Genomic DNA, 25,778 nt, shown 5'->3' with positions numbered 1-25,778 from the left:
AAACGTAACCAAAAAAAATAAACAAAGATACCAAAATGTCTTCTTCAAAAAGTGCCAAAAATTAACTTTCCTGACGAGTATGTTATATGTCACACTAGAGGCTGACGCTGTTGCGTCAAACCACCTTAGTTTCTGTGATGCCAGTATGCTGTCTAAAATCCCACACTGGAGTCACATGATGCAGCTGTTGTGTGGTTCTGTGTAAAGACTTCAGAGAGACTCTGTAGAGACTCTCTGTGGAGAAAAACACCAGTGTTTGATTTGTCCGCTCTGGGCTCCTGTAGAAACACGGCGGTACAATGTGGCGATCTCCGTAGACGAGGAGCTGCTCTCGATGTCGATATAAATGTCTCATTCTCAGGTAACAAAAATACAACCATTCTTATTTTCAGCTGATTAGAAACTAAAGAAAACTTTCTGATAATATATCCCCCTAAATTTAACATAATGAAAGTACAACAGCATGGCATTAAAATGTATTTAAAGTACCCCAAGTAAAAGTACTCATAATGCAGAATTACACATTTCAGAATTAAGTAGTTTTTACGGCTACATGATATGCACAACAATCACAATTATTATTTTGACAGATTCTGCTGTTTTGATTGAGCTAAAAAAAATTTAAAATGATGATGGTGATGTGATATTTGCTGGTGTCGGTGCTAAACAAGCCTCCCTTTACATATCCCGAGGAATCTCTGCAGAACCACTACCTTAATAAAATAATAATAATAATATTTTTGAAAATATCATGTTACTTATTATTATTATGATATAAATGTGAACTCTGAGATTAGGAAAAGCAGCGAGGAGTTAACTGTCCAGTCGGTGTGATTCAAAGAGCTCCAGCTGAAGCTGAAATGAAGGAAAACTTGGTGGAAATCGGAGGTTTGTGTTCGTTTTTCTGTATGAATGTGAGGAAGGTTACAGCCTCCTCGTGCTTCATGTACGTCATCATTTATTCACTCGCTCTGCTTTTATCCACACAACCACCGTTACTCCTCACACAACAGGAAACACTTCTTTTTCTCAGTCTCTAACACGTGCACTCTGCCGTCTGCTCGGTTCGTGTTTCTCTGCACAAACAAAAAATAAATTATAAAATAACACCAGACTTATGCTTTAATGTGGGCGGCATCTAAACGCTGTAAACTGTTATTCTTGTATTAGTATTGTGACATAACTGCAGTTATTTTCTGTCGAGCACAGAGGCTCCCGCAACCCGAAAAACACTGTTCCCCTGTGGTGGATATTAAAAAAAAAAAGCAAAGAAACATCCGAAAAGTGAGCTGAGGACTCACCGACAGTCACCGAGCCACGAGGAGGTCGATGCCACGAGGTTTCCAAAAGGGACTGCCTGAGAGAAAGAAGGAAACCACACATCACTATTGGATTTTATGAAATGGATCGCACATCATTGGACAGTGCATCTTGTGGCGAATATTTTGATATCAGACACATGGGGTCACGTGGGCGGAGTCCCGGGATACTGAGGGGGAAAAGACGTGTCACCGTTTCCTGCTGCTCTAACACATTAATGGCACATTCAGGGTGTCAATGAAGGTCCTCACAAGTACAGATAACACGGACGTGTGTGAGGGCAGGACGGTGATGTAACCGGGCTCTCTGATCGCCCCGGGAAACCAGGGGGGTTGCCACGGCGATCCCCACGTCTGACAGAGGAGGGAGAGCGCGGCTGAGAGAGTGGAGGTGGAAGTAGGGTTACAGTTTAAAAAATTCACGAGTTTTCTCCTGCAGCAGTCCGCTAAATATAGACCGAGGGCGTGAGTGTGAGTGTGAGTGTGTGTGTGTGTGTGTGTGTGTGTGTGCGCCAGCGTGAGTGTGAGTGTGAGTGTGAGGGCGTGTCTGTGTGTTTATGTTTGTGATGACAGAATCCGTCATCTGTTTGTTTTCGCAGAAGAACCCGACATCATGTCTGACAACACGCTTCCTGGAAAAAAAATTGAAAAAAAAAAAAACATACTTAAGTGTATTTTTGTCGTCACCAGAGAGGACAGTGAACGCATCATGAGAGAGGATGTAAATGCCAGATTTTTGACACACTGAATCAATCATGGAAGACAATAAACAAGTCATGTGGGAGGACAAATTAACGCACTGCAGAGGAAGACAGTAAAGGCAACACTGGGTAGACACTGAATACATCATCAGTGAACAGTACAGTGAATGCATCACCAGAGAGAAAAGTGAATGCATCATCTGAGAGGACACTGAATGCATCACCAGAGAGGACACTGAATGCATCACCAGAGAGGACAGTGAATGCATCACCAGAGAGGACAGTGAATGCATCACCAGAGAGGACAGTGAATGCATCGTCATTCTTGTCCTCTCTTGTGCTGTTTTGTTTTGTTGTTTGTTGTTGAGCTCAGGTCAACTTTACACTCACTGCCTTAACAGACCAAACTTATGGCTGACTGTTCACAACACACACACACACACACACACAGAGTGCAGTGAGGGCCCCCAGAGGCCTCCGTGTATTGATTGGACTCTCAGTGTGTGTAATGAGAGCCGCTGCGTTTGTTTTTAGCTTCAGAGTGGGAGGAGAGAGATGTGGCACTGCGGCAAGACGCACACACACACACAGCAACAGCACACACACATTAATACACACATACACACACATGTATAGGTCCAATCAGAGATGTCCATGTCTTTATATAGACGCACACTCAGCAGTGTGGGAGGCTGTAATTGAGAACAAACAGCCTGCGGTCTGATTACAGCTCCACACTTCTTCTCTCTTTCTTCATGTCATTCGTCTCTTTTTTCTTTCATTTCTTTTCTGTCTCTTTTCCATTAGTTTGTTCTGTTAGTTCTTTTCTGTTTGTTATTCAAGTTTCAGGCTCTTTTCAGTCGTGATGTTCAGTCTGTCCGTCCTCCACTTTGGTCGGACGCTGAAACATCTCGACAACTGTTGCAGAGTCCCAAATAAACAAACAGTCAGGCACCAAATGTGGGCAGATTTTATGTCTGGTGAGTAAATCTGTTTGGTAAATGTTTGTACCAAAATAGTGATGTAATAAAAAAAAATATGCAGAGTCTCTGCAGCATTTTGGTGTCATTTTTTGGGTGCGCTGATTCTGAAGTGACATCAACAGACAGAAAATTTTAACTTGTCAGATAAAAAAAAACAACATTTCACATAATTTGCGGTTTATATTTTTAAAAAAAAAATCACAAAATATATCAATAGGTGCACGGAGTGTCCAGGGGTGTGATCTAAAGGGTTAAAATGCAGTTTTTTTTTCTTTTTGATAAGAGATGCACAGTAATATCAGCACACCATCAGTATCAGCAGATAAATGCTTTAAACCAGGCATGTCAAACTGGTCCACAGGGGGGCCGGTGTGGCTGCAGGTTTTGTTTCCAACCAAGTAGCAGAACACCAGACTTGACTCATTTAATCAACTGATCTCCGTCTTCAGACAGTTGATTGGTCAAACTGTGTGCTCTTGGTTGGTTGGCACAAAAACCTGCAGCCACACCGGCCCCCCTGTGGACCAGTTTGACGTGCCTGCTTTAAACCCTTTTAAACCAAATTCAAAAACAAAATGAGCAACATAAATGACCTCCAAAAATAAAAAAAATAGGCTAAAAAGTACAAGAAAATTAACTTCTTCTTTTTTAAATTAAAATAAATAAAACTAAAGAAAAAAGTTAGTGAGAATCGAAAGAAAATAACCTTAAATGTGATTATAAAGTAAAAATAACTCTTTAAAATAATTTCAAATATATAATAGTGATAATTATAAATGTTGTTTCTTAACATTTTCCCTATCTTTTTAAAAAAAACATTCTCATAAATACATATCCCTTTAATGCTTTAAATTTCAGATTATTTTTTGTGTTGCATCATTTTTTATGTTCTTGGTGTTTTCATGGAGAAACTTTAACTTTCATATTCAAACGCCAATTAAAAAATCATTAACTTCGACCATCGGCCGTCACTTTCTGTTTCCAGCGGCTAAACATTAAACTGTGCCCAGTGAACCTGACGACCCGATGAAAACCGACCTGCGACTGTTATTCAGTTACAACATCCAGCTCACATCAGAGTGATTCAGTAAAGACGCACACCAAAGAAGAAGAAACACCGGCTCATGCTTCTAAATTCAGACTCTAACGTATGTTTTTTAAAGTGAAGATAAAACATAGAAACACACATGCAGCAGCAGCAGCAGGGAACATGATCCCGCTGCACTAACGCACCTCATTAAATCCAATCAGATCACATAGCACCGGGGCAGGTAGAGGGAGAGCAGGTCAGGTGACCTGGTAGTCAGGTCAGTCTGGGTCTGCTGTCTGAACATGCAAAACAAAAGAGCCGACGACACACACACACACACACACACACACACACACACACACACACACACACACACTCACCTCTGCACTCAACAAACCACCAACTAATCCTCATTTTTTTTAACATCTTTTAGACAAAGACAACATTTTTTAGATAGATGGAATAATTCTTTATCCTCTGAAAGGTCAGAAAATACAGAGAACAGCTCATAACAATTCCCAGCTAATAAGATACGTAAGCTTTAATTCTGGTTATTTATTGCAGGAGCTGAGCTGGAAATTCCCAGAGTAAACAAAAACACACAGTCTTGCCAAAAGTCATGCCACGAACACAGCCAAAATGATCAAAACATGAAGAATGAAAAGCGTATAAAATGCTCCAAACAGTCCCTACAGGGTTAACTACAGCGCTGCTGAACAGGTGGAAACTGACTGCAGACCAGTCAACGTGGTGGACGACTCTGTGGACTATAACAATGATTTTTTAGTGCTTTCTGATTTTTGTAAACTAAATGATTCACTGATAGACAGCAGTAATAATGGACGGCAGCCCTGCAGAGTCCTCCTCCTCGTATCTCTCTGTCCTCCTGCCTCAGTGCAGCAGACAGCCTGTTCCTGAACGCTACACACTGATGCCTAATGAGTGTTTAGTCAAACAAAACGCTGCGAGCGTCCCAGCTGGCAGACACGGCTCGTCCTCGTCACGTCTGACAGCCCAACACAAACTGAATCTGGGGATGAAGCCAAGGCTCGGCGGCGCGGAGACAGACTGTCGGCTCAGCGTGTCGCTGACTGATCCACAGGTGGATAAGGCCGACAGGTAGGCTGACAGACACGCGCTCGACATAATGAAGCTGCGTCTGGCTGAAAGAAACGTCGGCCCTGAACGCCTCGCAGACGGATCTGCAGCTGAGCCGACACGCAGACGGAAAACAGCGAATATGAGATAACTGCTGATAACTGGTTAGACAGTGACAGCGGGAACAAGTATTCAGATCCTTTTCTGCAGTAAAAGTACCACACTGTGAAAATACTTCACTACCAGTACAAGTCCTGCAGTCAAAACTTCACTGAAGTAGAAGTATTTATCAGCAGATAAAACAAAATCTGTCATCTGAAAAGTAACTAAAGCAGTCAGTCGGGCACAAACAGTGCAGTAAAAAGTTAAATATTTTCCTCTGAGATCTCCTGGACGAAAAGTATGAAGCAATAAAGTCAAGTACAAGTACCCTGAAATACTTTAACCCTTAGGGCCTGCTTTAATACTACACACACTGGAAACACTTTAAATAATCATAAATATCAAATATTCATTAGTTTTCAGAATTTTAACCCTGTAAATCTCAGGTTTTTCTCATGATGCCACCATGTTTTTAGATGAAATAATGAGTAATGCTGAGTGTCCTCCTCCTCAGTGTGTGAGTGTAGCTGCTGACAGTCTGGGATATGTCAGTGTGTGAGTGTAGCTGCTGACAGTCTGGGATATGTCAGTGTGTGAGTGTAGCTGCTGACAGTCTGGGATATGTCAGTGTGTGAGTGTAGCTGCTGACAGTCTAGGATATGTCAGTGTGTGAGTGTAGCTGCTGACAGTCTGGGATATGTCAGTGATCAGCAGCTACATTGACTGTGACAGGTCACCTAGTGGAAATAGCATGTATTTCCTCCATATGCCAAATATGGTCAAAATGACCTCATCAGGTGGAAAATAGTCAAAATGACAAATTCAGAGTCAAAAGCCCAGAATGACACCCAGAAATAATACAAGTCCTGTTTTTCTGCTCTGATGGCTGTGGGATCAAAAATGTCAGTTTGAATGGGTTTCAATGGAGCATTTTTGGACCTGAACAGTCTGAATGTAACTATTTAGTTTCCACAGTGTATTTTAGACTTATTGTAGGAGCTGAGCTGCAAATTCGCTGATTACACTCAAATACACAATCTGGACTACATTTAGGGACAGGATGAAACGGGTGTAAAATACACCAAACAGCCCCTGAAGAGTTAAGCACAATACTTGAGTAAAAGTACTTAGTGACGTCCACCATCGGCTGTACCTGATAATAAATTAATAAAATACAGGTTTACAGCTGGTAAGAACGCATCATATTATTTCTGTAGGTGAAGTTGAAAGTTGCAGATCTTGCTATTTTAAAATTGCAGTTGTTCAGATTTCAATATTAAAGCGATTAATCGTTCAGATGAACCCAGCATGGCTCTCTCAGGTAAAAGAAGACTATAAAGGCTGAGACTGATCACCTTAAACAGAACCACAACACACAGGACACACAAAACAACCCTCAGTACCATCCAGCAACTACAAATACTACTGCTCTGACATTATTACTGCAGAAAAGAGAGAAATCATTAGAGAGAAAATCGATCTAAATTCTCAGTTTAATGAGAATCACGCAGCACTATTCTTTACTAACGCTGCTGGTTTACTTTGTTTCTCATTTGGTGGAAAAACAACTGCAGCAGACGGATTTAAGGTGAATATAGTCAAATATAAATATAACAGGATGATTAATCAGACGAGTCTGAGCAGTCAGACTGAAGAGGTGTTTTATTTCTGTACAGGTAGTCACACACACACACACACACACACACACACACACACACACACACACACACACACACACACACACACACACACACACACACACACACACACACACAGACAGGCTCGGGTTACATCAGGAAAGAACACACAGTCTGAACAGGTAGATGTACAGGTGAAGGGACACACACACACACACACACACACACACACACACACACACGTGATCATGTTCCTGTACAGTCTGATACAAAGAGAGGATCATGAGGGCAGACAGGCAGAACCACAGACTGCATCAGGTTTCTACTGGACCATCCAGTTTCCACTGAGACACACAGACAGACAGAGAGACAGAGAGACAGAGAGACAGAGAGAGGGACAGACAGACAGAGACAGATTTTTTTTTACCATTTCTTTCTTTCATTATTAATAACTTAATATACATACACACACACACACATTTACATATATATACATACATTTATATATATACATTGACTTCTTTTCTTTTCTAAACCTTTGACCATTTTTTCTCCTTTAACTTTTGGGGCTTTTTAATGGAACATTTATTACAAGGTTATTTTTTCTTAAACTTGTTTCAGCAGTTTCTAAATAATATTTAAAAAATATTTTCTGATTTTTTTTCTTTAATATTTTGGGGTCAATTTTTCAAATAAAAAGTGTGTGTGTGTGTGTGTGGGGGGGGGGGTGCTTTTTTAAAATGACTTGTTTTTAAAATTATTTTTTTTCATTTTTAATTTAAATAAAATGGTGATTTTTTTTCTTTTCATCCTTCTCATTGGGGTTATTGTTTTTTTAAGAGAAAATCTTAACCAAAAACACAAAATGACACCATTTATCACAGCCAGAAACAAAACAATGAATCCTCCAGGATCCAGTTAGCTTAAAAACACAAAAGGCTTGGAAATTGCTCTTTGCAGATTCCATGACTTTTCCAGGTTTTCCATGACTGTCTCTGTCTGACGGAGACACACAGACAGACAGAGACACAGACAGACAGACGGCGGGTTATTGTTAAAGTCCTACCTTCTGTCTCGGTGGAGTTTGAGTGCTTTTAATGTCCAAATCTTCAGGTTTAGTCCGGTTGTTGACACTCTGTTCGCTAGCTAACACGGAGCTAATGTTTTTAGCAACAGTTAGCTGCCGCGACCGGAAGTCTCGTTAAAATTACTTTCCACAAACTTTCTTCTTCGCTGTGACGTCACAACAGCGCCAAAATACCCTCGTTTGTTTCCTCCAGTCGACCCCTGTTTGGGGCAGCAGGTACACGGCGGACCGGTTCTTAATCAAAGGTTAACCCCTCACCTGTGCTGATCACGTGATCAACCATCCGGCTGCAGTACCACTTCTCACCGCAGCCTGTAGACGGTCACCGGCGCTCAGAGGCCAGGGGGCGCTGTTTCACTGAAATAAAGACACTCAGGACTGAAAAGAGGGAGGCGAAATTCAAATGTGTTCATATCTATTTATATAGCAAATGTCAAAGGATAGACTCAATGTGCTTATGATTAAAAAACATATACATAGAAAAAAATAGTAAAAAAAAAACAAACAAACAAACAAACATTTAAGATATTGAAATATTACAACTGCAAACAAGGCAAAAGACAACAAAAAAATGAATCCAATAAAAGGGCATTGATACATTTATGCTTATTTAAAGGGAATAAGAAGCTAAAATTGGCTTGTACTTCACTGTAATATTTCCATTATTTGATTAGACAGATGACATTAAACAATTGTGCCCACTTTTCCCTATCCACTTAAGCCTGGCCTCCACAACATTTATTATTGTTACTATTATTATTATAATTATTACTATTATTATTATCATCAGCATTATTGTTGTTGTTGTTGTTTTGGTTGCGATGATTATTAAAAGCCCGGGCAGGTTGGTATTGTTTTAAAAGTGACTTGCCAATGTTTCACCAATTTTAAAAAATAAACAAATTAGTAAAAGAAATAGTAAAACATTTTTAAATATATATAACATTTATAATTCTTATACTTATACATCTAACACTGGGAACTTTATTTCCATTTTAACACTTTTTGGGTAATTTTTTGTTTGTTTTTAACCTTCATTATTATTATTATTATTATTATTATTATTATTATTATTATTATTACGAAAACCATGGACTGGACAAAAATTCATTGTTGACCTGTTTCCATGCTTTTAACCATTTCTGCTGCCCTGAAACGTCATGTAAACGTCATAACTCGGCAACTAGGGTATCATGGAAATTTCCCATTTCTCAGTCAGAGTTACGTTTTTGGAGGGCCATAACTCGTGAAAACAGTAAATACAGTATTTGCGTGGAGTGCGTGCAGACAGCACCGGTTAAAGATCTAAAAGTCATCAGATATTTTTGTCTAAATCTGTGACAGAGAACACTTTAAACAGAGAACATGCTGCTGACTGCAGGACTGTCCACAGAATATCCCCTCTGTGTGTGTGTGTGTGTGTGTGTGTGTGTGTGTGTGTGTGTGTGTGTGTGTGTGTGTGTGTGTGTGTGTGGGTGTGTGTGTGTGTGTGGGTGTGTGTGTGTGTGTGTGGGTGTGTGTGTGTGTGTGGGTGGGGGTGTGTGGGTGTGTGTGTGTGTGTGGGTGGGTGTGTGTGTGTGGGTGTGTGTGTGTGTGTGTGGGTGGGTGTTTGTGTGTGTGTGTGTGTGGGTGTGTAACAGTAGCTGGTGGAACAGGAAGCTGGGCGTTGTGTGTCTCGTGCAGCTGCAGTTTGATCGCGAGGACGACAGTTTAATTATAGAACAAGCATGACGAGATGATATCTGCTGCTGTCTGCAGGACCAGCTCACTGTGTGTGTGTGTGTGTGTGTGTGTGTGTGTGTGTGTCTGTGTGTGTGTTGCCATCTGATACTGAGCTCTCTGAGACCCGCAAACACATCAGACACAAAATCACCAAAAAAAATAGCAAGAAATCTGTTTGTTGACAAAAAAGAGAGAAAAGAGAAAATAAAATGGCAAAATTGCCTTCAAAGGATGTTTTCTTTAACTTTTTGAAACCAGATCAAATGGGCTGAATTTCTTTCAAAACCCTGAGCAGCAAAAGAAGAAATGACACATAAATGTCAACAAATCAGATTAAAAAATTAATTAAAATTAAAAAACCTTAAAATTAGTGTAAAAAATGAATATATATATATATATATATATATATATATATATATATATATGTATGTATGAATGTATATAACCAGAAGCTAACAAAAGTTTTTAAAAAAATAAATAAATATTTGAGTATCATAATTAGAAAAAAAATCCTGCATATTTCTTTATTACCAATACATTTCCCCCCCAGCTTTTTTTAAAACATGATTTTCTAAATGTACTAATTTCTCACAGTTTGTGGAACATTTCTTATTAACTTCACTTCAAATACTTAAAGACAGAAACACAAACAGATGGACAAATGGACAGACAGAGAGACAGATGGACAGATGGACAGATGGACAGACAGACAGACAGACAGACAGATGGACAGATGGACAGACAGAGAGACAAATGGACAGACAGAGAGACAGACGGACAGATGGACAAATGGACAGACAGAGAGACAGATGGACAGATGGACAGATGGACAGACAGAGAGACAGACGGACAGATGGACAAATGGACAGACAGAGAGACAGATGGACAGACAGAGAGACAGATGGACAGACAGAGAGACAGATGGACAGACAGAGAGACAGATGGACAGACGGACAGACAGAGAGACAGATGGACAGACAGAGAGACAGATGGACAGATGGACAGACAGAGAGACAGATGGACAGACAGAGAGACAGATGGACAGATGGACAGACAGAGAGACAGAGAGACAGATGGACAGATGGACAGACAGAGAGACAGATGGACAGACAGAGAGACAGATGGACAGATGGACAGATGGACAGCCAGCCTCCCTCTGAGATCTTCTTTTAATTAAATCCACATTTGTAAGAACTCCTCATCAGCTTCCTCCCCTTCAATTAACCCCGGCCTGGCCAATCAGACGCTATCTCGTTAAGGCGGACCCCGCCGGCAGCGAGCGGTCACCTCTCTAATCTGTCTCTCTCTCTGCGGGACAGGAAGTGCCGGACAGCTAATTAGCGGCGAGTGAGCGAGGCGGCGTCTCCCCCGCTGAGAGCCCCGAGCTCGACCTCCATCACCAAACTTTACTGAAAGTTTTAATCATGGACGTATTATCAGCGGAGACAGAGAGGATTGTGGGTAGGGTGGAGGGGGCGGAGTCCTGTCTGCAGAGCTGATAGAGCGTCACCTGCAGAGAACAAAACAACCAAACTTCACTCAGTTTTCAGCCGATTTTAACAGTTTGATGGAAAACAGAAATGTCTTCAAACATGAAGTCCAGGATGTAGACCGAGCCGACACAGTCACGATTTATTCGGGGTCATTTCTGCTGACGTTGTTTTAACCCTTTGAAGGCCGAGCAGGTTAGTTTAAAGTATTTTGAAGGCATTGGGTGAAAGTGAGCAACTTAGCAAGAAATGTCTCACAAATTGTATGAAATCAGTAAAAGGTGACAAGAAAAAGACAGGAACATTTTTTTAAAGGGTAAAATTTAAAAGAAAAAAGGGAAAATGCCCAGAAACCTATTTTTAATAATAATTATACTGATACATTTAATATTATGCTAAAGGAAAAAAGACAGTTTTTCCATTTTAGCACATTTTTGGGTAATTTTTTGTTTGTTTTTAACCTTTATTATTATTATTATTATTATTATTAATACATTTTTAAAAATAGAACACATTTCCAGAATGTTTTATTGTTATACATTAAAAATCATGTTACAGAATTTCATTATATTTTTTTCATTGTAGCACCTTTTTTTTTTTTTAGCTTATTTCTTTTTTTCTTAATAATAATAATTATAATATTTTTATTATTATTGCTTAATTTTAGCTACTTTTTTGTAACTTTCTAAATGTTTTAAAGGGTTAAACCATCCTCGGCCCGTATGCATGGCTTTTTTTCCCCTTTTTTTCCAGCACAAATGCAGCTATAAGCCTGATTCATCATTTTGTCGATTTTAAAAAAGTATAAACCTGATTCACACACAGCACAAGACGAAAAACAAAACAAAACACAGACACGTGGTCTTCGTCTCCAGACAATATTTTATGATATTTCCTCGATGTTACAATAATTAGCGTCATGATCATCATCAGTGTCATAAATACATCAGTTGATTCTTCATACAGTTAGAAGTCATATCACAGCGTGTAGATATATACAGATTTCAACAGTACAAACAAAACAAAGCAACAGGCCAAGTCACTGCCCAGCACATAGACCGATCCCGCTCAGTCAGTCTGAGAGAGAAAACATCAGCGTGTTTTCAGTGCAGCTCGACCGACTCAGATGTTTAATCTTTGAAATGACATTTAAGTTTCACACTCTTACGTCTCCAGTTGATATTTTTAACAGTTACTGCTCTTTACGCATCGTTTAAATGTGTAATAATGCCGTTAAGTTTGGAGTGAAAGCTGCACCGTAAACAAGTTTTCTCTCAGATTTTAAAGTCTTCACATCAGACTGAAGTGTTTCTCTATTTTTTTTTACAGTTATTACAAACAAAAATGAAGCAGAAATATACAGGCAGTTACAGCGTTAAACACACAGCCTGACACAAGCGTTAATGTCCAGGATATAGTCAGATCCCGGTCACCAGAAGCAGCCTGTACCACAGGTTCAGTCCAGGACATAGTCAGGGACCGTGTAGCAAAAAACACAAAAAAATTTCCAAGAGAAGAAACAAAGGCAGAGCAGACAGGAAGTGCTTGTGTTCCACTTCCTGTCACGGAGTTAAACTTCATTCATTTTCTCACAGAATCACAGAAACAGATTTGAAAATACATTAAAAATAATAATCAGATATGCTGTTTAAAGCAGGAAGTAGACCCAGCCCGACAGAAAAGTTGCAGCCAAAGCCGACAGGTACACTTGTTTTTCTGCACCATTTGGTGTCCCCAAGTAGGGATAGAAATAAGTCATATGCAAAACATAATAGTGCAAGACAAATGAAAGTCCATGTGATTCAAGAAATAGACACAGCCCTGGAGATAAAAAGAGTAAATATAAGAAAAAGATGAAAAGCAGAGCCAATCTTTTTCATTGAGCCATTTTGCTTCCCAGGATGAACTAAACGAGGATGTGAAGGCAACGACAAGACTTCTACTCCAAAAGGGAAAAGAAATAGGTTTCTTCTTTAAAGCAGCTGTTAACTTTAAATTTTTTTGACTATATTTTTGTTCTCATCTGAAACAGACTTGATGTTTAAATCTAAAATTTGTTTCCTATTTTCATACATTTTTCTTTTTAAAGAATTTCAAATAAACTCATGAATTCATGAAATTGTCTTTTGAATAAAAGCCCCCGATTAAGGAGCCATAAATACAATATACAGATGAGAATAATGACAGTTATTAAAATCCAGCAAATAGTCTGAATCACTTGAAATCCCCACATCGCTGCACAACAGGCTGCAAAAACTGGACTTCCAGGAAGTAACCACAGCCCGACACAAACAGAAGAAAACATCCATCAACCCTTTAAAACATCGGTTTGATTTCTTTCAAAAAGACAGCAAGAAGGCAACTAACAACTTTTCGAGACATCCCAAAAATAAGCAGGAAATGAGTAAAAATATTACAAAAAAATGACCTGAAAATAAGAAAAAGTAAAAAACAACAACAAAGAAAATTTTTTGTCATCTTTTACCAATTTCTTAAAATTTCTGGGACTTTTCTGGCCAAGTAAGCTGTTGCCTTTTTCCTGTATTTTTTTCCCAATCAAATCTATTTGGTTTCAAAGGGTTAAAAAGCTTGTGAAAGGTGTCTGAACGCAGCAACAAGGAAACTGATGTCGGTCCGGGTTTCAAAGGGCTAATGGAAGGAAAACAAAATGATGAAGGCCATGAGATTTGGCTAAAAGCTCGGGGAAGTCATTGTGTTTTAAGTCAAACTTCTATTTTTAAGAACTTCTCCTATGATCCAGGTCATAGACCGACCCCGGGGAGTATTCTGTTGCAGACAGGAAGCTCAGGAAGTAGCCAGATCACAACAGAATTACTGCACATAGAAACCAATAAATGGACTCATTCATTCAGTTACCAGGCATGTGTATTCCAGGACATAGCCAGGACCCAAGAGACAGACACAGAAGCCGTGACAGTAAGGGTTTACAGTCAGTTACATTACAAATCATAAGTCTGTTACAATGTTTTCCAGGTTGTAGCCAGGACTCAAAGGAGCTGAGTGGTGCAGTCTAATTACAGTACATTCAACAGCAACATAAAAGAGCTGAGCCAAACCTTTCCATTCCCTCTGGTGTCGAGTTTTCTCTTTTCAGTGAGAAACTGCAGATACCAGCGTTTTGCCGTGGCCCAGCAGGCAGACAAAGATGGTGGCAGCTCCAGATAGTAGATGGAGCCCACAAAGGTCTGAGGTCATGAATGCAGGGAATGGAAAGAGGAAGAAACTTTGACACCTGTTTCTAGGTGTTAGTCTGAGCCCAGCCCACACCTTCCAGCTGAGGTGAATAACGTAGTGAGAAGGGAGGGAATGGACGGATGGATCCAGGTGACAGTCTCATCCTGACCCGGCTGCACTGCCGCCAGGACTGCTCTCTTTACTGAGACGGACTAATTCCTGGGATAAAACCTCCAGGTCCTACAGAGACAGAGACAAAGACAAAGACATCATCTAAAAACATAGTGGCATCATGACAAAAACCTGGTATTTAAAGGGTTAAAATTCTAAAGAATTCTGAATATTTGATATTCGTGATCCGGACTGATGTTGGTTAAAAATTAACTCAATAAAAGCAGAAAATAATATGAATGTGTAACATCCTTTAAAACCTGGTTTTGAAAAGCACGTGTGCAGATACGAGTGTGTGATGTCACAGCGGCCCTGAGGTCTCTAAAAAAGTCCAAAAAGTCAAAAATGTCTTAAAATGTCTCGCTGTCTCTGACAAACAGTCCCAAACCCCAAAATCCAGTTCATGACATAAAATCCTGTTAAAGATCAGTCTGGTTGCAGTTTTTTTCTGTTTTTTTTATCTCAGTAACTGAATATCTTTGTTTTGGACGTTTGGGGGAAATGAGCGAGACATTTTAGGACGTCAGACTGAACTCGTTGTTGTGACGGACGAGCGACGCGACGCAGCAGCCCGCAACATTTCCATGATGTAAAACACGCCGCAGCCTCGGGCCTGACAGAGCAGGACGGTGCTGCAGAGAAACGCAGCAAATGTGATCAAAATCGAGCATCAAATCCTAAATTCAGCCCGAAAAAATAAAAACAATCCACATTTTTGGAAAATTTACATTTAATATCACTGTTTTATTATTTCAATGCTTCATTTTATTTGCTTCATTTCCTCCTGTAAACCACGTCACAATAACAGCTCTTATTCTTTCTTTTTTTAACGTTTGAAATATTTCTGTATAATTTTTCGGTATATTTTTTATTTACTCGAGCTCTGCGAACAGTCAGACGCAGCTGCAGATTTTGTCAGAATCAGGTTTTGTTTCTGAGCACATTTACACACAAAACAAATCTGACTCTGAGGTTTGGTGCAAAAAAATGAACACGGAGGAGCAATGAAAATCGTAACTTTAACTCCGAACGGTTCTGAGATAAAAACATAGAAGCAATTTAAAAATATAAAATGACAAGTAGAATATAAAGAAAACAAAATGTTTGTACAAAGTGCTGACGGAGAGATAAATAAAATGATGAATGCGGGAAAACACGTTAATGTCCGACTGCAAACAGTTCGCACACGTCACTCATGTTTGTATAAATAAAGTTTCGTTCTTGTATGAATAAAGTTACGTTTTTGGTTTTCATCAGTGTGTTTGTTCGTCAGCAGGAAACAGAAAAACTTTGATCGGATTTTTATGGAATTTGGGAAACGAGTTCAGCGTGGACCAAAGAGGAAGCGGTGAGATTTTGGGGTGAATCTGAATCTGTCGGTCTGCTCTCTCCTCCAGTTATTAACCCTTTCACTTCTGATCATCGGTTTTCAACAGCAGAGAAAACAGGAAGCGGTCTCCTCTGTCAAGGTGACTGCAGACCGTGTGTGTGTGTGTGTGTGTGTGTGTGTGTGTGTGTGTGTGTGTGTGTGTGTGTGTGTGTGTGTGTGTAACCCGGGCCTCCCTCTGGGCGATCCATCCTCCTCCTACACACTCCTCAAGACCCAACTATATCCCTGCCTCACTCACACACTCACACACACACACACACACACACACACACACACATTCGGCATGTTTGAAGCGGTTCCATCGTCATGGGAACAGTTGGCCCCCAATTTAAAGTTATGTAACCATTTGTCCAGCAGTGGTGAGCTACACGGCCGACAGGAAAACTCCATTACCCAGAAATCCTGTGATGCAGTGACACCACAGTGAAGGTTACTGTGTGTGTGTGTGTGTGTGTGTGTGTGTGTGTGTTGAATATTTTCAGTCCAAAAAAATTAACTCAATACAGACTGTGTGTACGTGTGTGTTCATGTGCAGGTGTGTATGTGTGTGTGAACGGGTAAGTGTGTGCATGATTTGCGCGTGTGTGTGTGCGCATATGAAGATGTGTGCATTCATGTGGCTGTGAGTGTTTGCAGGTTTTTGTGTGTGTGCATGTGTGCGCAGGTGTGTGTGTGTGTGTGTGTTTGTGCGTATGCAGGTGTGTGTACAGGTTTGTGTGTATGTGTGCATCTGTGTGCGTATGCAGGTGTGTGTGCAGATGTGTGTGTGTGTGTGTGTGTGTGTGTGTGCGTGCGCGTATGCAGGTGTGTGTGTGTGTGTGTTACCTTCTGCAGGTGCATGTTCTTGGTCAGCTGCTCCTCCAACATGTTCTGCAGCTTCTTGTTCATCTCTCTCAAGTTCTCATCTCCCGGTTTGACCAGATCTCTGAGGACTGAACCCAGACCTCCTCTGTCCCCAAGAGAGCCTCCGTGACCCCCGACCGCACTGCCCGACACGTCTGAGGAGACGAGAGGGGGGGGGGGTTAGTGACGGGATGAAGTGAATCGATAGGACTCTGTTTCCTCTGAGAGAAACCAGCTGGTCTCTGCTGTCAGACGGTAAAACGTCACTGTGGATTAAACTCCACCGAACAGCTGCAGAGTGTTTCTGCAGACGTCGCCTCCTTCACGTCAACCTGTAACACATCCATGACGTCAGCGTGTTTAAAATGTGTTTTACTGACAGCAGCGGCTCTTTTAAGGCTCCTTTACAGAGAGCAAACAAAACCAAAAACCCCACAGAACAGCGACTGAACACGCAGACTGAGGCAGATTTTCGGTCTCCGGCACCTGCAGACGTTCTGATGGCTTCATGGTGAGAACACTGATTTAACCCTTTGAGACAAATTGGCTTGATTTCATTCAAAAACATTGAAAGAAAACAGTGAGTAAGGGGTAAAAAATGACACAGAAAATGGAAAAATAGAAGTAAAAAGAAAGAGAAAATGATCTGAAAATTAGTAAAAAAATAAATAAATAAATTTAAAAAAGGAAATGACCCAAAAAACTAGAAATATACAAAATACAATATTTTAGAATAATTTAAATATAAAATTTCCACTAGGTGCACTATCAAAATCAATGTAACTGCTAATTATTGACAGACTGTCAGCAGCAATAAAATAAAACAAAATAAATAAATCTGCTCAGCATGTAGTATATTGAAAACAATTACGTTTTTGTGTTTGTCTTTTTTTTTATCTAAAAACATAGTGGCATCATGACAAAAACCTGGCATTTAAAGGGTAAAAATGTTAAAAATGAATGAATATTTGACATTTATGATTAGGACTGATGGTCAAAATATGAACTCAAATGAGTCAAAACTCATATAAATGTGTAATATCTTTTAAAGCTTGATTCTGAAAAGCGCGTTTTGTTTGCAGGGAAACTCGAGTGTGTGATATTAAAGCCGACCCTAAAGGGTTAGATGTAAAAAGAAAAAAGCTTTTGTTATTTTTAATGAAAGTGTGCTGACTTTTTACGATCCGGTGCAGCGGACTCAGAGTCTAAAAATGTGTCCATCTGTCCACATACTTTTGGCCACGTTGTGAGCAGGCTGTGACGCTGCAGCTGTAACAATAATCCATATTTACACGAAGGCCGTGACCTCCTGCTGTAATGAGATGAGCAGCGCGATGTTTCCTGACAGTAAACGGACGCGTCGGTGCTCCTCAGGAGCCTCACGCCTGACAGACGAGCTGAGGGGATTAGTCCAGCACCTGACAGGCGAGCTGAGGGGATTAATCTCAGGGAGACGTTGATTTAAATTCAGACGGATGATTGGTTCGTTTTTATCTCAACACCAGGAAGGAAATGTTTATGAACAAGACAAGGAAGGAGGAAACAAGGGAGAAAAAAAGAGGAGTAAACAATTAAGGAGAGAGGAGGAAAAAGAGAGGACGAGGAAGGAGACGAGGAGATAAAAGAGGAGAGGAAATGAGGAGTTAGCAGAGAAAAGTTGAAATGAGGAGAGAGGAGACAAAAAGAGATAAGACAAGTCAGGACAAGAGGCAAAAAGGGAGTTAGGAGACAAGAGGCAAGAGACAAGAGAGGAGAAAAGAGGAGAAAGAAGTGAGGACAGGAGAAAAAAGAGGACAGATGGGGATGGAGAAGAGGAGGAGAAAAGACAAGTGAGGAGAAGAGACAAGATAAGAGAGGAGATAACGAAACAGAAGAACAGAGGAGGTGACAAGGGAAGAGAGGAGGAAACAAGAAAAGAAAAAAGGAGGGTAGAAAGACAAAAATGATGGAGAGGAGAGAAGAAGAAAAATGAGGAGGAGAAAAAAGAGAAGAGTAGACGAGGAGAGAGACGGGAAGTTAGGAAAGGAGAGATGAAATAAGGAGAGAGGACAAAAGGAGACGAGAAAGACAACAAAAGAAAGAGAAAAGAAAACAGGAGGAGGATACAAGAGGAGGAGACTAGACAAGTGGGGAGAGGAAACAAGACGGGGGGATAACAGAGATGAGAAAAGAAGAATAAAGAGGAAGGGAGACAGGAGGGACGAGGGGGAGACAAGCAAAGAGAGGAGAAAGGAGGACACAAGAATAGGGGGAAGAGGAGGAGATAAGGTAAGTGGGAAGAGGAGACAAGACGGGAGGAGAAAAGACAAGAGGAAAGGGACAGGAAAGAGGAGGAGGAGACGAGTGAAGAGATGAGAAAAGAATGGCAGGAGGATACAAGAGGAGGAGATAAGACACGTGGGGAGAGGAGGTGAGATGGGAGGAGAAAAGGAGACAAGAGAGAGAAGAAAAGGAGGACAGACCAAAGAAGAGGAGAGACAGGAGAGAAGAGGGGACACGTGAGGGGAGGAGAAAAGGAGAGGAGGACAAAGAGGAGAAGACAAAATAAGATAAAAAGAGAAAAGGAGAGAGGAGACAAGAGAGGAGAGGAAATGAGGAGAGAGGAGATGAGTGAGAAGAGGAGGAGGAGGAGGTGTGTGTGTGTGTGTGTGTGTGTGTGTGTTTATGGAGCTCAGATGTTAATGAGACAGTTTTACTACCAAACACATGTTTTACACACACACAGACCAACACACACTGACACACACACACACACACACACACACACACACACACACACACACACACACACACACAGCGGCGTGTTCATCACATCTGATGTCATAAAATTAGACACAAACACATTGAAATTGTGTGTGTGTGTGTGTGTGTGTGTGTGTGTGTGTGTCAGCAGTATAAAACACATACAACATACAACAAAGACATAAAACAGACTGCAGCACACACACACACACACACACACACACACACACACAGACACACAGACACACAAATACACACACGCAGATAAAACAGACAGGAACTGAAAGAAAGAAAAAACACATGAAGAAGAAATAAAAGAGATACTGATCATCATGTGGAAGCAGAGAGGAGGTTTTATGGTGCACTACATCTCACACACACACACACACACACACACACACACACACACACACACACACACACACAGTAGCTGTATGTATATAAAAGCAGGAGCGGCTGGATGCTGACGGTGCAGAGTGTGTGTGTGCTGTAAATATTTCACAGCTGTAACTGTGTGTACCTGCAGCTCAGTTTACAGCCTCACAGCTGGAGAACAGCTGGACGGTTCCACTGAAGGAACGTGACTTAACGTAAAGAACCACATCGATACGGCCAAATGAAACCGGTGATGGACTCTCAGACTGCTTGAAGCTCCGTGTGGAGGATTTAAAGTGAATATAATCTGCTCGGTGTGTTTGTTTTAGCATCTCATCGTCTGAAAATATGAACGGTGGGCACGAAAGGAGCTACCGGCTCCAGATATGAGTGAGAAGCCTCTCCATGGCGAGAACGCCTAAAAACCATCTTTATTCGGAGGTTTTCTCCAGTTTTAATCAGCTGCTCTGTTTGTTTTGCAGAGACCTCTGTGGATAATTCAGCTCCCACTTAAAACCCTCCTGAACAATGAACACTGAAGGAATTGTGACCAGGAGAAGTTTCAGCTGGTTCATCTGTAATCCTCATCCCAAATCTGATACACTGAATATCTTTACAGGCACAAATTATTCCTGTTTTTGCCCTTATTCTAAAAAAAAGACAATACTCCTGTGAAGCACCTTGCACGTCTAATGGAAATGAGTATTCCACCTGCAGCTCTGCACACTCTGACTAACACGCACCGACATGTCGTCCATGAGGTCACAATGTGGAAAAGCAGAACAACTAAAACTGCTTTTCATTTTGCTTCTTTGCATGAAAACTGGGTTTTTCAAACGTTGCTGTGATATTCGCTCGTCCAAAAACTTGATATCCAAATCTTTCATGCCTGACAGCAGGTGTGTTTTTTTCTTCCCAGAAATGAGGGATTTTCTGCATGCGTTTATTCCCGTTTTGCAAACTGTTGGCAAATTGGTTTGTGTACAACGTTACCATGACAACACACAGAGCCAGCTGTAAACAGACGAGAGGCCGTGTGTCGCAAACTGCAGACTCTCTGCAAACTCTCTTGGATCAGCTGGAAAAGGAATCCTGGATCGAACAGGAAAACACTGAAAACATTCAACGCTACACACTGACTTTCACTGTTACGAGTTCGACTACATTTCACTGATGAGAATTTCATTACAGTGAGGTTTCAAATGCAGGACTTTTACTTGTTGTGGAGTATTTTCACAGCCTGGTGTTTGTAGTTTTACTGCAGTAAAGGATCTGAATGGGAGCTGCTGACGTGCCCTGAAGCAAGGCACTAAACCTCCAACTGCTCCCCACGGATTGACACTGTTGCCTAGCAACGCTGCAGCAGGTTGAAATAACAGTGGCACGCTCAGGCGGGTTTTCAAGTTTTAACTACATGTAAATGAACACGGGATGTATGTAACTGTGTGTGCGTGTGAGCGTTTTCAAACAGCTGCAGTATCAAATATTCATTTACACACACACACACACACACACACACACACACACACAGAGTCAGAGTCAGAGTCCAGCAGCAGCAGCTCTCAGTTTTACTGCCCATTAGATTTACCATTATTACAGTGTTAATGGGAGTGGGATGGAGAGAGAGAGAGGAGAATTAAACCAGTCAAACATGAAATTGAAAACACCAGGAGAGAAATGAGGAGGAGAGGAAAACAGGGTGATGGAGGGGAAGAGAAATAGAGGAAAGGTAACTATTTGTACAGCACATTTCACACACGGTAACTCAAACTGTTTTACATTCATACTTCGGTTATGTGAACCTGACTGTGACTGTTGTTGAATTTTATATTAATAAACAGAAACTGGATTAAAAAAACAAGTGCTTTTGTCTAAATATTAATGACTATCAGTTATTATCATGTGTGTACCATCTACAATCGGTTTGGTCCAGCACTTGTTACAAACTTTTTGGACAAGGATACGTCTTTTATCTTAAACTCTACAGCCGTATTGACATTAACTCGGAGGAGGTTGAATAAAATGGGTCCAAGCATTGAGCCCTGGGGAACTCCACATGTATATACGTTACATTATTGTCTACAGTAGTGGTTCCAAACTTTTTTCACATGAGATTTCCTCTCTTGACTTTAACTTGACAGGTGTGGTGATGTTAACTCAGGGGAGGCGAGAGTTCAGGTTCAGTATAATAAGGATTTTGGTTGTTTTTTTCGGTAGTTTTATCCTAATATTTCGAAGAGAAGCATGTAAAGGTTGAATAAAATGGGCCCAAGCATTAAGCCCTTGGGAACTCGGCTTGCTTGGCCATTGTTAATTATTAGCGATTTAGTTGTTTTAACTTTTGTAATGCAGGACAGGACTGTTTTTCAGGGAGTGAAAGCTCGGTGAAAATAGCTTGTTCAAAAATATAGGCCTACTTTTTATATATATATATATATATATATATATATATATATATTTTTTTTTTTTTTTCATGTTTTCTTGCACACTGTAAAATCATGAAGGCGTTGAGGGAATATAAGATATGAACCCTCTAATTAAAGATGTTTCACTCTTCGTTTGGTTTAGGGTTTATCTTCAGCTTATTGACTGTTTTTCTGCAGAGTATTATTTTAATATGATCATTAAAAGCTGTTAAAATGAAGCTAAGAACCAGAAAAAAATGCAGCGCTCTTCTTATTGATGTTACTTTTTTACACAGTTCATGATTTAAATTCTAGCATGGATGTCTGTAGGGAGGGTCATTATAAAGCAGAGGAGATGAAGTGAAGGAAGAGGAGGAGGGTGTAAGGAGTAAAATAGATCAGCTGATAGTTTGAGGAAGTGTGTGTGAAGCAACACTTCACACACACTCTCCAGCTAAATATAGCAGCAGTGAACATCAGAGACACACGAGAGACAAAGAGTCCAAACGTTTTAACAGAGAGATTAAATGTTAAATATAATAATTCAGACTGAAGACTCAGAAAGCTTCCACACGACTCCGTCTGTTAGTGTTTCACTGATCTGATGGATACACATTATTTCTCTTATTTTATTATTAACATTTAGTTTTTAGATCAGCAGACTTTGTGTGAACCTGAGTGTGTATTTTAATGAATCTGATGATTATTTTTTACAAAATAAACAAAATGTCCTAAATAATTTACGTAGGAACAGAGCAGTGAGGACTCGAACCTTTTTAAGGCCTGAAGTGAGTGTGTTCGCGGTACGATGTGTGCATGTGCAGAAAGGTCGGCCATCTGCGACAGCAAACTACGGCTACACCACAGGGACAAACCACAGTTACCAACAGGTTACACAGAGGCTGGAAAACCAAACTGACTGTAACTCGCTTAATTCTGAACCGATTTTCATGAAATTTGGTTTGTTATAAACGTAGGAAATTGAACATGATACTGGTTACTTGCTGGATTAGATTCAGTCACGGGGTGGATATAATCAGCTGTATGGATACCTGATTTAAAAAGGACTGAACTCATACTGTGCCTACAACATCTGTGATTTAGGTTTGACCCACTTATTTTCTTAAATTGTGTTGTGTATTCTTAACTGTAAATGTTTGACTTTTTTGTGCCTTTTTGTTCGATGGTGTTTGTGTTAAACATTTTAAGTCCTGTTATTTTTAGGATGCCTTTTAACATCAGACGAGGGACTACCGATGAAAATTAGCTCTCCAGCTAACGCCGGTGCATTTACACTTTTTTTTATGTGGATTAATTTACACTTTCCCTTTTTTTAAAAATTAATAAATTACAAATTAAACCACAAATTATGGATACAGAATTTAATTATAAAAATGATTTTCCTAAACACTGCAGGCATGTGCTGTTTTATTTAGTTTTTTTATAGCAATATATTTGGGGGCGTCTGAGCATATCAGACTTTATTGGTGTTTCTGCGGATTTGTGGTAATGTTTTTTTTTTTTTCAGAATGAATGCTCGAGCAGAAACTGAAAGTTTTTATATTGTCTTTTTAACATGACTTTTATAACTTTCAGAGCCAAAGAATTACATCCTGTACATGAACCAAACATTATTCTGTAGAAGCTCATATGCTGTAAAAAATGTCAAACAATAGTAAAACAGAAGAAACGCTCAGTGAGGAGAGTCTGTGCCTTTTGAAATATTACTCCTGTTTTCTCTCAGTGTATTAACCTACACTGATATTTTACCAAAATAAACAATATACTAACAATTACTGCTTCTAAGTGTAAAAACACTCAGACCGTAATGGATGATTTTTCTGCACATGCGCACTTTGAATCGCGTATGGACTCACATCTCACCTGTAGTATTTGCTGCAGGCTGAGTGTGTGTGTGTGTGTGTGTGTGTGTGTGTGTTACCTATGCGGCTGTCCATCACGTAGGTCTCTATGATGGCGCTCTTCCTGCAGATGTCTTCAGCCATCGACGAGCAGCTGACTTCCAGATGTTTCACCTGAAGTAATTTAAAATGTAATGATGAAAATTATAAATATAGTTTTAAGACATTTTTTCCTGTGTTTTTGAAAAGTGTTTTTCAAAGCTGCTAATTTCTTCTGCAATATTTCAAGTTGCTCTTTGCTTTTTCCCCACATTTTTCAAAGAAAGCAAACCAATTTGCTCAGATTTTCAAAGTTTAAATGTTTGTGAAAGTAAACGCAGAATAAGAAAACTGATGTTGATCCATGTTTCGAAATGTTAACATTAAAGGAAAACTTTGCAGATTTTCCTCCAGCTCTGTGTCATCGCACAACTATTTGGCTTCCTTCGTATTGCCGGAGGCCGACAACGCGTCGGTCGGACGAGCCCACGTTATTTTTCAGACTAAAGTTTAAGACGATTTAAAAAAGAATGATTTGCACACACACAGCAGCGACGCAGAGCGAGCTGAAGCGTTTTCCTTTAAGCGTTCATAAACATTGTGTCGATCGACTGACAGATGAATTATTGCAGCGTCGGCAGAGACCTGGGCCCTGACCCCGCAGTGGGAACAGCAGAAATATTGAATGCTGCAGAGGACATTAATAATGCATCTCAAAACATAAACCTCCTTCTAAAAACAGGCTGAACTTTTTATTGTTGACATGACTGTCGACTCGAGGCACCAAGTGAAGCGTTAAAACCGCCACCAAGCAGAACGGAGCCGTTGGAGGACGGCACGCTGAAGGTTTGTTTGACTTTGTGGACGTTTTATTTGACGGTGTGATCGCAGCGGAGACACGCAGGACAGAAACGCGCAGGACAGAGAGACGCAGGACAGAGAGACGCAGGACAGAGACACGAAGGACAGAGACACGAAGGACAGAGACGAGGATCCTCACCTTCTCCTCCAGCATCCATTTCTCCTGCTGGACCTCGGCGAGCCGCTGGAACAACTCGCCAACCTCATCGTCAGAGAGTTCAGCAGGACGCTGAGACTGAGGGCTGCCGCCTCCGGACTGACACACACACACACACACACACACACACACACACACACACACACACACACACACACACACACACACACGTGCACACAGAGAAAACTTTATTTATCTGCTTTAATGTCTCAAACACACATTCACACACACACATATTCATCAATTTTCAGAATTTTAACCTTTTAAATGCCATTTTTTTCTTGATGCCACTATCTTTTTAGATGAAAAAACATTTATTTTCAATATACTACACACTAAGTATGTGTCAAATACTCACACTCATACTGCTCTGCACACAAAATGTGCTTTTGAAAATCAAGCTTTAGAAAATATTAAACATTAATATGATTTTCTTCTTCCATGCTCAGTGTGTGAGTGTAGCTGCTGACAGTCTGGGGTATGTCAGTGTGTGAGTGTAGCTGCTGACAGTCTGGGATATGTCAGTGTGTGAGTGTAGCTGCTGACAGTCTGGGATATGTCAGTGTGTG

The 25,778-nt window shown here is 40.4% G+C and overlaps 2 protein-coding genes across 5 annotated transcripts in view; both read right to left on the bottom strand.

Moving 5' to 3' along the window:
* Positions 1-8,218, bottom strand: part of kcnd1 (potassium voltage-gated channel, Shal-related subfamily, member 1) — a 92,065-nt gene extending 83,847 nt beyond the window's left edge. The window contains exons 1-2 of the mRNA XM_088081574.1: positions 7,937-8,218; positions 1,302-1,357 (exon numbers count right to left, since the gene is read on the bottom strand). The gene's annotated coding sequence lies outside the window, so the exon portion shown is untranslated. The remainder of the gene's footprint in view (positions 1-1,301; positions 1,358-7,936) is intronic.
* A 3,815-nt stretch (positions 8,219-12,033) lies between these two features.
* Positions 12,034-25,778, bottom strand: part of gripap1 (GRIP1 associated protein 1) — a 54,534-nt gene continuing 40,789 nt past the window's right edge. For all 4 annotated transcript variants that reach the window (XM_088081563.1, XM_088081564.1, XM_088081565.1 and 1 more), the window contains 4 exons: positions 25,192-25,308; positions 24,233-24,326; positions 16,751-16,923; positions 12,034-14,604 (listed from right to left, as the gene is read on the bottom strand). In XM_088081563.1, coding sequence (XP_087937689.1) covers positions 14,524-14,604; positions 16,751-16,923; positions 24,233-24,326; positions 25,192-25,308 — 465 coding nt within the window. In that variant the 3' untranslated portion in view covers positions 12,034-14,523. The remainder of the gene's footprint in view (positions 14,605-16,750; positions 16,924-24,232; positions 24,327-25,191; positions 25,309-25,778) is intronic.

The sequence above is a fragment of the Plectropomus leopardus genome, chromosome 9 (genome assembly GCF_026936395.1).
Source record: "Plectropomus leopardus strain MGB_pleo_1.0 chromosome 9, ASM2693639v1, whole genome shotgun sequence".
NCBI lineage: Eukaryota > Metazoa > Chordata > Actinopteri > Perciformes > Serranidae > Plectropomus > Plectropomus leopardus.
This window is presented reverse-complemented; position numbering and strand designations above follow the sequence as displayed.